The sequence below is a fragment of the Melozone crissalis genome, unplaced genomic scaffold (genome assembly GCF_028551555.1).
Source record: "Melozone crissalis strain CALT ecotype California unplaced genomic scaffold, PUWL_Pcris_2 ptg000023l_1, whole genome shotgun sequence".
NCBI classification, from domain to species: Eukaryota; Metazoa; Chordata; class Aves; order Passeriformes; family Passerellidae; genus Melozone; species Melozone crissalis.
This window is the reverse complement of record NW_026535801.1, coordinates 13255835-13268441: the sequence shown is the minus strand read 5'-3', so window position 1 is coordinate 13268441 and position 12607 is coordinate 13255835. Positions and strand designations below refer to the sequence as shown.

The window sequence follows — 12607 nt, the reverse complement described above, 5'->3', positions numbered from 1 at the left end:
CAAACATTTGAATTTTGTCTCTCTGGATCGTTTGTACCATACAAATGTGAGAATTAAAATAAAAACACCTGTGTGTGATGAACACCTACAGTCATTATGAGCAAGCAGTTCCTGGTATTCACACATGGTAAACCTTGATCTCATAAAAAATGAAACCTCTTCCATGTTAGCACTGAAATGGGTTAAGCCACAAGCCAAAAGTGCTATTTGCATTTTTACATGTGTAGTTCTTGGATGCAGTGCAGCTTCAGCCTGGGTCTCAGCAGCCCCTCAGACCCCCTGTGCAAACACCAGGTACTGCTGGCTTGGAGGTAACACATCAGTAACTACAACCCCGAGTAGCAGCTTTCAAGAGGTTTCCAAACAAGCCCAGCATGTGTAAACACATCGCTGGATCTGCTGGGAACGCTGCCCTAGGACTCTGTGACTCCCACTGATTCTCTGATAACTAAGGCTTTTATGTTAAGGCACCATCACTCACTCCTAGCAGTGTTGTACTTTGTAAATTGCCCTCTTAGCAGGAGTGCCTGTGAAATTTGATAGTGCTCGGTGCTCAGGTGGCAAAAATGAGGATTTAACGGGTCAGTGGACTTTGTTTCTTCCTGTTTCTAAAAACATTACTGCAGTGCTGAAAACACATAAGAATACCCATCCCCATCTCTTCTTCCTGGTCTGAGACACAAAGGGCAGCTAGGATAGTCACTTAGGTATGTGACTGTAGCCTGAGCAGCTGTGAATGTAAACACAAAAGTTTTCACTAAATGTTTGCCTAGTTCCCACTGTTCTGACTGCTGTGTAATCAGCTCTGCTGAATCCAAACAGTGAGATTTCTGTGAGGCACATGTCAGGTTGCCCAGCTTGCATTGCTGTCTTTGACACTAACTAGGTAGCATGTAAAATGCTCTGGAAAAGTTGATTATTATGGGTCTAGCTTAACTATTGCTACCCCATTGCCACTTCTACTTCCTTCTTTTACACTGTGTTGCAGATTAGACTAAACTAGGGGAAGGGACCAGTACTCTTTCTGTTCATTCCCATGCTGAGAAATTGATTCCAGGTTCATTGCTGACCATTATTTATTCATTCATGTGATGATTCATTTAGAAATTATATTTATGTCTGACTACTGCATTTTAATCCTAAATCACTCTCTTTTACTATGGTAATCAAAATGAAGGGGAATTTAATTGGGAATCTGAGAACATAGACTTTAGGAACCAAGACGGGTTTTATGTTGTCATAAGATGTGAGCCCAGGAAGAGGAACAGTCAGTGCCCATGTGGTTTGAAATGTTGGAATGGGAAGATACTACCCAGAAGGAAAGAAACACGTTTGTCTCAAGGACTTAGGAGGTTGTGTGCTGGGGTTGGAAAAGCTTGCATCGCCTCAGAAGAAAAAGGTCTTGTTTTTGTCTTTTTTAATTACTTGGTTTTCCACAGTAAGTGATTCCATTTTCAAAATTGCCCTCAAAATAAGATAAAACTCAGTTCTCTTAATAAATGTAAACAACATGCCAGCTTACTATTAAACCAGTTAGTAATGAATCCCTTGCTAATTATATACTGTGTCTTTTATAATTTGTGGTTTTACAGCCCACACAGCATGATCCATAGTTCTAATGAGTGCCTGTCAGCCCCATGGAGCAGAAGCATGTGGTTAGGCTCTTAATTGCCTAAGACTCTTCAACACTCTACATTGAATTCAAGGGATCACTGAGTTCCTGTTGCTACTGGTCTTAAATCGGTCTCTTTCTTCATAAGAGACTATTTTCAATTTTTTAAAGTACTCTGCAGGACATGGAGCAATATAGTCTGTATCACAGATGTTATTTTATAAGATTTTTGGAAAGGTGAAGGAGGACTTAAAGCTTTTGTCCAGGAGCCTTAGAGAGATGTCTGGGTACAAAAATTTTGCCAGACCCCTGGAATATGGAGTGGGGAAATGCCATCTCTGGTACACAGCGTGTACCAGCAGTGTTCTTCTAAGAGTACTGCATTTGGGGAGGGTGCTAAAGGCAATGTTTTTTTAAGTGATTGCATATTTGGTGTTTGGACTGTGTTTATAATAATGGTGTGACCTTGTGTGCTGTGTATACATATCTTCAGCCTGATATTTTTATGACACTACAAGGCTGTAACTGAGTGGGTGTTTCAGCTTCAATGAGTTCCAGTTTGTGATGGATTCTGAGGTTTTTTAACAAGTGAGATTAACCCACTTCACTTCATGTTCCATTCCCATAGCTGGGAGCTGAGAGGCACTTAAAGTGGCAATTAATGAATTTGCTCACGTGGAAGGCAGTACTTTCTGGCTCAGAGGAAGTCTGTACAGGTCTGTGGTAGACAGCTGGATTTCTGGGACTGGGTAGGTTAAATGAGGAGATGTGTTTGCTGTGAGGAGGGAGCTTGTTCAGTTCTTCCATTAACATGTTACATATTTATGCATAATACAGATCATGCTGATGAAGGGCAGGGCACTGCAGGAGGAGTTTGGTTTTCAGCTGGATTGAACTTAAATAAATAACTCTATGATGTATTTTATTGCAAAAGATTGAAGTATTTGTAAACAGAGACCTGCTAAAATTAGAAAATCAATCTAAAGTGAGGCTGTGTTACAAAGCTTTAGAGTAGAAGAGATGCCTCTTCCAGTTTCTCTTTGCATCATTTCATCCTCAAGATCCCATCACATTAATAGTTACATTGTCTATTTCATTAGGGCAGACTCATCCACCTCAGTGTTTTAGAAAATACCATCCTTAGCATGCCCTGAGGTCAGGCAATGATATCTATGGTTCCATATGAAGAGAAACCTTTGTTATCTCCCTTTTCATTCCCTGGAAGAGGATTTGAGAGACAGTTCCAAATGTGTCAACAAACTTCAGGTAGATGGACTTCAAAAACTGAGAAATAAATTGCATGATCACACACTTCAGAAAGCAGGGCAACCTCTAGCAACCAGGTTTGTGCATGGCTTTTTTGTAATTCCAAAATCTTCTGTCCATTGGGAATATCAGCACAAGCAGTCTGCCTCAGCAACACCATCCATATGCCAAGGAACTGTAGAAGGAAGAGCATCTAATTTATCTGTCTTTTACCACTGTAGATCTGGAGATATGTGGAAATATCTGATCAGTGCAAATACAGTATTCAAATATCATCCATACAAAAAAGAAAGGCTGCATCTCAGAAGACACATTTAAAGCCAAGATTTCAGACCAGACTGTTTGACTTGTGCCATGCCAAATCATTCTTTTTTTTTTCTCATGCACATTTGATGGATAAAATCTATCCCATGCCTTTTGGACTGTCAGTATGTTTCTAAAGAGCTTCATAAATGCTTCCTACTGGCTTATTTTAATGAGAAGAAAGTAGATTAAACCTCACTACCTGTTCAATTGGAAAACATCATTTGACAGAACAAAGTCTTCCAAAAGAATACTATCTGCCCATCTCTATCCAAGCACATACCAATCTGTATGTTCTCTTTTGAACTTTTCAAATAATGCACTTCTTCACCTCCTCTCTCTTTTTCCCCTCAGGGCTCACACTTGTTTCAATCGTCTGGACCTTCCCCCTTACCCATCATTCTCTATGTTATATGAAAAACTGTTGACAGCAGTAGAAGAGACAAGTACTTTTGGACTTGAGTGATACACAAACCACAGTGCCCAGCTCATTGGACTTTTGTGGATCTGTCTTCTCAAGGAATGAATGAACTTTTGTATTGGATTCCCTAGAGGAAAATTGTTTCATGGTGCAATTCAAATAATGAGGTTCCACGAAGGAGCTTGTGAAGCAATTAAACAGCATTGTGGTAGTGGCAGAATTCTCAACAGTGAAACTAGAGTGTGCCTGGTGTGCAGGGAAAGCCAAGTCTTGCAATCCATGGGGTTTTGGGATGGCTACACTTCTTAAGTTTATGTTCTGAGCAAACCAGAAACGTGATGCCATGTTGTGATCCGTTTGGCTACTGCAAAACTGACATGTACCCAAGGACTGGATTTCATCAAAGTTGTTCAATAGAAAATTCAAGTCAAAATGTGAAATCATTCAGTCCCTTACCTACCCAGTAAATTATCAAAAAAAGCATACAACTGAACTTTTATAAATTCTTTTTTTTTTAATTAATGAAGGTACATTACTTTATGCCATATGTTATAACAGCATAGTCTTGCTTTACCTAAGACTGTGAGTGCCTGCATGGAGAACACCATAGAGCTCCAGTTCCTGGGGCAGAAGTTAGTTGGAAGGAAAATCAGCAACAAAGGATGTAACAACAGCTTGTGCATTGAGGAGGTTTGTGAAAATGCATTTGCCAGTGGTGTGTATGACAAAATATGAGCTGTTACAATGAACTTAATAACTTAATAAGACTGATTTTATGCTTTATACTGCATGGAAACTATTTTAAGAAGAAACTAGCAATTTATCACAGCATATCAGGAAAAAAACCCTAACACAGTGACTTCTGTTTATTTTTATAAGTTCGTTATATTATGTTTCTTAGAGTGTAAACAGGAAACAAGCAAACAAAAGTGTTATTTCTGTTTTGTCACTTTCCATGCTTGAACAGACATTCTGCTAGTGTTTATTCTTTAAGCACTCTCCAGGGAAAAAAATGCCTTTTATTTTTATAAGAGTAAAAAAATCTCCCGAAAATATTTTGCACTGAATGTACCAAAGTTGAAGGGACATTATGATCTGACTGATAGCAAATTGCATCACTATCAAATATCTATAAAAATGCTTAGGAACCAGGCTTTCTTCACAGTGCCATGTCTATAGATATCAGGACTGTGCACATAAGTAATAATTTTATAATACTATATGTGATATTGTAATATGCATTTATTTTAAATGCATCTGGGTCATTTTTCATGCATTGGATAACTTAATGCAGTGGAATTTAATACAGATATTTCATATGCTCCCCACAACTTTTTATTTGTACAGCACTGTAAAACACTAGCTCATTTGGAAAACCATGAATAACTTCTTTAAGGTGAGCCACTGGTCATAATGCCACTGTCCTGTATCAGTGAACACCTACAAGATGTAAACTGTTCGTAGTGTCCAAGCTTGCATTTTCACTGATAAATAGTTTTCTTATCCAGTGTTATTTGCAGCAGTTTCTATGGCATATCAAACACTGCATGGACACCGATTTCTTTATGCTTAATTTTGCTGAAATACACGAGGCTTGCTCGCTTCTATTTTTGGTACTTTTCCTCCAGATGGTCTTGTGGAACACTCGTGCAGCTGTGCCTCATTTCTCGCACAGCTGCCGTCACGCGCTGCATCCACCACATTTTCAAATGGCAGGAGTTGTGCTTGGACACTGGATGACAAGAACACGAATCCAGCTCTGTGCTAGCCCTTTGGTAGTGCTGCAGCACAGCAAGCTCTGTTCTGTGGGGAAGGTAGCTTTTGCAGTAACCTTCTCGCTTTGGCGGCTCTTGAAGGGGCGTCTGAGGGAGGTGTCCTGCTTGTTCTGCTGGGAGGTTTGTTCCAGCAGAGGCGAGTGTCCCTGGAGATGTCGTCAGCAGAGACTGCCAGCCACCCCCCGAGGCAAAGGCAGCTGCAGCTGTGGTGGTGACTGAGAAAACCCTTCAAACTTACTGAGGAAATGGCACATGTGCTAAGGAAAAGCAAAATCAGGGCGAAAGCATTCTTTTATTTCAAGGATAATTGAGCTTCTGCATGACATCTGGGACTCTCTTAAGTAACTTAGGTTTTCTTAAGCTACTTCTGGCTGATATGAAGTAGCAAAGAAAAATCCAAACACATCGCCCTGTTTCTACACGTGTATTTATCAGTCTTTGCTAAGATTGCATGTCACGGGTCCTAATGCACATCTCTCTTCAGAACATGAACGAGAGTAGGCAAACTGACTTTTCAGCAGGTCACTCCAGCATGGCTCATGTTTCACGGGATCCATTCACTGAGTAGCTAAAAGTCTGGCACTCAGAGCAGAATGCAACTTCTGATTGGTTGAGGGACTACAGAATTTTCATTTTACAATACTGTGTTATCTGTGGTCTTAAAAAAGAGATTTCCCAGGTGGAAACTGTATCTACAAGTTTTGAACCAGATACTCTTTGGAATGAAAAGTTTAAATATTTGGCACAAAGTAAGTTTATACTAGTTTGCCTTTTAAGTTATGCTTTTGTACAAAACTAAAACAATAAATGCATCTTGTCAATTTTTATTTAAATATATCTACTGCACCCAATTTTTTTCTGTATTTATGCATGTAAAAATAATTGAAATCAGCCATGATAATCCACTATTCTGTGAGGATGTGACAGGGTCATGAGTGGGGCAGCTGTCAGTTAGAAAATAGATAAATTTTAAAAAAATCCAGAGTCTTTGTAGCACTGAAGCCAAGAGAGACTAAGGAGAAGTTGCTGCTTCCTCCTTTGCTGCCAACATCCCCTGGGGGACTCCAGAAAAGCGCTGTGGGAAGGTTGAGGTGTCAGCTGGGTACAGCTCCCTGTGCTGCCTCGAGCACTTGGCTCTTTGTGACGTGTAAGGGATGCTGCTGCTCCAAGGGATTAGCAAGGAGGGAGTAGAGGAGAGGAAGCCTGAGCTTAGTCAGATACCCACATGTCCTGGCCACTGCTTGGAATGTTCTCCCTTTGGTTTTGGAAGCCATTCCCATTTAATGTGTCCCAAGGAAAGCCAGCTTTCATGTCCTGCAGCTGACTGCAGCAGGCCACCACAATGCTATTGCTTATGACACAGTGTTGCAGGGATGAGGGTCCACACAGAGCAAGGCTGGGGAGCCCTTCCAAAGCTCTGTATCTCCTTGGAGCTTTTCCAGATGGTGCTAAGGAGCTTTGCATTTAGGAAGGAAAAAAGTGGACAGAAGAATCCCTTCAGCCAATGACAGCTCATACTAACTTAACCCACAGCATCTCCATCACACAGAGGCTGGCAGGGGATGTCCCTGCAGGAATTGTTTCCTGCAGCCCATGTTTCCTGCTCTGCTGGGAAGTGGAGCCACACATCACCAGCCAGAAAGCAGCTCCCAGGTCACTGCAGGCTGGGCAGGCTGGCAGCAGAGTGGCCTCTGTGCCACACATGCCAGGGCAGGGCCTCTCTCCCCAGGTCACAGTGTGCCAGCCCAGCAGAGGTGTGCTTTGCTCACCTGGCACTGCTGGCAGTCAGGTTACAGCCAGAACACTCCTAAATACACCACAAAAGCTTGGAATCAATGAAGCTGTGCAGTGGGGCACCTGCTGTAGCAGTCACCATTGAGAGTCTGTGGGCCAGCAGCAGTGAGGGGAGTGGTGCCTTTGCCCACAGCAGCAGGGCACAGCCATGTACCACCTCTGTCACAGCGCCAGCAGCACCTGGCAGGGCAGGACAGGAAAGCCTTTCCATCCAGAACTTCTTCCCCACCCACTCCCTGCCTGCTGTTTTTCCTTGGTATTCATCAAACATTTCCTTCCTTTTGCTTTTAAACATCATTTTCATTCTCCTGTACTGACCTTACCATGAAGAATGCTAGCATGGCTTAGAGAGTAAGTGGGGTGAGCTCTTGTGTGCGTTCCCAGGCAAGGCTGCTCAGGGGCAGCACCACATGAGCTGCACATGGCAGCAGGCAGCCCCGGGGGCGGGGAATAGCTGTAATATTTGGGGAACCGGGAATCGGGGCAGCAGTGCCCTGGCAGGACATCACACAGAGCTGCTGCTTGGAGCTGGACTGGCAGAGCAGCCGACTGGTAGGTTGCTCTGTTTAAAATTATAGGAAACAGAAGAGGTTCGTGGTTTCTTATGTATTTTTAATCCTTTAAAAAAAGTTTTTAAAAAAATTCCTTCTGGAGCATTTGCAATGGTATCATCTGGTTGTTAAATGTAATCTCAGCAGTATAAATTCCAGATGCTTACTGAGTTTCTGCAGTGGTAGCTGCAGAGTTTTATGGAACTGCTTGGAGCAGGCTGTCTCTGATCTAAGGGAATCCCTGTTCACATCAGGGAAGCTTCAGCAGCTGTGTTTGAATGGCCAGTGTAAGTTCATGTCCCATAGCATAAAGCAAGTTACTTCTTTTCAGTGAATGAAACTTATCTGCATTAAATTATACTAATAGTGTTGGTTTTCCTGCCACTTTTTTTATGTGGAGGGTTAATATATTCCTGTTAGTACCAATGGGAATTGAGAAGAAGGTTGCTCTCCAGTCATAAGACTGCAGATGTAGCTTTCATCTACTGTTGTTTTCCCTTCTCATCCTTTTCTCTCTAGGCAAGCAATTGAACTCCAAGCAAAATTTCAGAAAAATACTCAAAGCTGGCTTCTTAAACTGTTTGTGTTTTGGGCTCAATTATGTGCTATAAAGCAGAACTGCAGAAATGCTATGGGTTGACTGGCTCATCAGTTTAAGTAGAAAATTCTTCATGATTTTGTTAGTGCAATGACAGTGGCTGCTCTTGGACTAGTTTAACCTTTTGCCTAAATATTTTGCAATAAAAAATTTTTGGGGGTCGAATTTGAAATTACTTGTTTGCTGGAAAACTAAATATATGTTAGATAAATAGTAGAGGAAAATAATAACTTTACTAAAGGCAGCATAACCCACATCAGTTAGCAGTATGCAGAATTACAATGCTGACCCTCCAAACACAGAATTTTCACAATGAAAGATGTGATTTATATTTTGCATGTCTTCCAAATAGACCGTGAACTTCATAGTGCTTCTGTTCAGCTTTAGACTGACTAATTTTGGCATTAGGCTACTACTATTTGGGATATTCATTGCTGTGAAATATTTTTTACTTAAACATTTGTAGTATTTTTACTAAATATTTTCCTTTAGGACTTTACTTCATAGGTTTTGCTCAGAGCCATATTACTCTATAGGTATTTTAAGGTGAAACCATGATTATTTGATAATTGTGTTTTGTATGACTGACCTTCTGGCCGCTGTTTAGAAAGGTTCCTCCTGATTTTTGGTAAAAGGATGACAGTCAAGGACTCCTGGAATGGTTACAATCCATTGAAGTGTCTGTATGTATTCTAAATGCATTTAAAAATACCTCCTGAGGACTATGTGAAATAGTTGCTACACCTATTGATTAGCCCCTTTCTAAGTCAATATTTCAAAATCTGAACTTGTTTCCTTTCAGATTACATTGCAGAATAATGATACTAAAATTTTAACTGGAGATGTATTCTGACAAATTTCTCAAAGCTGTGATGGATGTGAAAGGGAGCTGAGCTATGCTGCTCTCAATCCTTTCACCCATTAAAAAACTTCTGAATAATGAAACTTTATCTTTTGGGTTTCAGTTGTTTCTTGTTTTCAGAACTTTGAGAAGCTTCTCATTCAGCCCGTGTTAGAAAAAGCCTTGCCTACTTGGAGGCTTTTGTTAAGCACTCAGGAGGTATATTGTTCAACTAATTTAACATCCCTTTGTGCTGGCATCATTAGCTTTTAAATGTATAGACCTAGAACGCCACAGGACTCTGGTCTCCCTTATTCTGGGCTGCCTTCCAAAGCCATCGATCCCTTCCCTTTTGACTGCACATAATCCTGCAATCACCCAGAGACAATTGCTGACCACCTACACTGACTGGAGCTGTAGTATCACAGTAAGACTCTGGTTTGGGTTTGCTTTCAAAAGCAGCTCCCTCAGTCCAGTCAACAGGATGACTGTTACTCTCACATCAAGACTGAGCTGTTCAATAAAAATAGTCATAAAAGTGGTTTTGAAAACAGTTGATTAGACATCCAAGGGTAAAATGTCTTTTGGTTTTGGTTTTGCAGAGTTAATGAGACGGGAGATTTTGCTTGCAATGTTTTATATTGCCAGAATTTGTGGGCCCCATGGGCTGCCCCAGGCTGTTGGCCAGGTGGGTGCAGAGCCTTTGCAATGAGGCAGGTGATGCTGATCCAGAAATCACAGCAACAGGAGATCTGTTCCCATAGTGAGGACTGTACCTTTCACAGCTGGAGGCTTTCTCATGCAGCCCTTGAGCTGGATTTTCCCCAAAAGCTCGTTGTTTCTCTGATGCCTGCTACTTGCTATACAAGCAGCTCATGACACACTCCACTGACTATTCAACATCTTCCATTTGAAATGAGGATTACATTTTTCATAGTTAGAAATGCCCATCCAGCAGTATAAGGTCAATAAAAGAGGATTTTGCTGAGACATCATATTTGATTGCGATGCTGACTGCAGTCAGACGTTGGAGCTCACTAATTTTAAAGTCGATTACTGTATGAATAAGAAAATAAATCTGGGAAGCCTCATAAATAATTCTCAGCAGGAATGTAATTGTAGGTGCTGTAATGATAAGACAGGGCAGTTCCACGCAGCACACGAGATAGAGCCGTGGAGGAGGCTGGAGTGAGCACAAGGCTGAGAGGAGGCTCAGAAAAAGGACTGCACTTCGAGGGTAGGGAGCAGGACAGTGAGCTGTGATGAGCCCTGGGATATAAAACAGGACACTTCCTGCTTGAAAATTAGGCTATGATAATGCACCTAGGAAAAAATGACTGCTCATCCTGAAATACATTGGTGTTACTGCAACTGCAGGACATGCTTTAACTGATTATTAGCTTTTGAAAATCTAAGTACACAATCAGAAAATTTACTTCTATGTGGTTTGTCTTTTTTGTTTTGTTTTATTGGGACTGGGTTGTTTTTTTTATTTGGGCTGTTTTCAGGAAAACGAAGGCTCCTAAATAAAATAAGGGTGGTGTCTGGAAGTGGTCTTTTGTTGTACAAGTAATGACTGTTTATTATACCATTTCTGATAAAAGATTAAATCATCACAACCAATGGTGACTTTACCTTTTCAATGTGATGGGCCAAATCCCTAATATTTAGATGTGCAAAATGCAGATTTTGGGGTTTTTTTAAAGATAACTTGATATTTGCATTATGATTGTATAAGGACCACGCATTTTGACAAAGAGAAAGATTGATGGGGCACTTCCAAATCTTACTTAGGGTAATTAGAATTTTCTCAATGACCTAGGTAATGTTACCCATGCAGATGCAAGTCTTGATTCCATTCACACTCTAATGACATTATTAAAAAAAAATACTGTGTAAGAGAGTGGGAGGGTTTCATGATGGGTTTCTGCACCTAAAAGTTGGCCTACTTTTTTTTACCTGAAAGACAAGACTATTGAATGATTGAATATGAGAGTCAGGAGAGGAATTCATTGTGAGTTTTCTTCTGCAACATGGTCACTGAGATGGTAGGAGTTTATATAAACTTGAAGTCCTAAATGAGAAGACAACTCCCATGTTGAACCATACTGGTTCAATAGTGCCATTCAGCAGGACATTTTTCTGCAATGAGTCTGCAACACTCAGGAGACTGCTGTTTATTATCAGCATTGCAGGGAGGAGGAGAATTATGATAATATTAACTACATAAATCACATGTGAAGGATGCTTTTTCTTTGCACGCTGTTTTTCCTGGGAATGACGTAGCCTTGAGGGCATCCATGAATCCTGATCAGCAAGGCTGCTTTTTGAATAATTGACTGAACATTTGTACTTGTAAGGGCTGGTACAGTATGGAAAGAAAGATCTTTAGAGGAGAAGAAGGTAATGAAGGATGTGGTGTGCAATACTGCTACCCTCAAGTCAGTTGATGTTCCTGCCCTTGCTAGGTTACAGTTTGGGTTTTTCAGCATGTTTCAAAGTGTGTAGAGTTTTACAAGTTTTTGTAGTGGGGATGCAGGCATCCAGAATCTAACAGGATTATAGGTGCATCTTCCGCATTTTTGACAATTACTTGATATAATTTTATACCAAGTTCTTTGTTTTTAAAGAATTTCAGGCACTGAGAATATGGAGTGCATATTTATTTCTAAGCTTTAAGTAGAACATGGTGTATTTTTTAATCCTTTCCATACTTTTCAGTTAAAGTGTTCACAAGACTGTATATCAAATACAATTCCAAGTTTTTCTATCTTTCTACAAGCCAGTTTAAGTTTCATCTGAATTTGGTACATGACTTTCACAAAACACTAAATGGGGAATACCTGCTTCAAGCATTAAGATGTTTCCCTCCTTTTCCCTATTTACATTGCATTACATTTCAGGATTTTTTTCTTCGAGGCAGAGAGGAGAGATAGAAAATGTGTTGAGTGTGTTACAGGGGCACACAATGTGTGTCATTGTGCCTGGCTTCAAGGAATGTACTATAATGTTTGACTGCTCACAGATTTACATAATTTGAATACAGGACTGTTGTGTTGTATTCCCTGTTATTCAAAAACATTTGGGGAAAAGAATTTTCTGTGTATAATTTTATTTTCATACTGATCTCTATTTTGTTTAAGACCATGTTTCATCATGAAATCACTTAATTAAAATAAATCTTCTTACAAAATCTGCTTTGTAAAACATCTCTTTTATTGTGCCTCTGAATATGTTGCAACATCCTTTTTGAAGTGAGTACCTTTAGAGCATTCTGTCTTTTTGCAGCATTTAAAAACCTTTAGAGAAACCACAAGATACTCTTTCTGACATCTCCTTTGCTAAGTGGTTTCTGGTGGTCTGTGGAGTTCGGCATATTACAAACCATGATTTTGGAACTGGGAAAATTAAGGATTCTTCAGCCATATGCAACATAATTTGAATAA

General features: G+C 40.4%; 1 protein-coding gene across 1 annotated transcript in view; it reads left to right on the top strand.

The window, feature by feature from the left end:
* The window catches only part of HECW2 (HECT, C2 and WW domain containing E3 ubiquitin protein ligase 2), a 143413-nt gene extending 137199 nt beyond the window's left edge, over positions 1 to 6214 (top strand). The window contains exon 29 of the mRNA XM_054277876.1: positions 3536 to 6214. Coding sequence (XP_054133851.1) covers positions 3536 to 3647 — 112 coding nt within the window. The 3' untranslated portion in view covers positions 3648 to 6214. The remainder of the gene's footprint in view (positions 1 to 3535) is intronic.
* The last annotated feature ends 6393 nt before the right edge of the window (positions 6215 to 12607 follow it).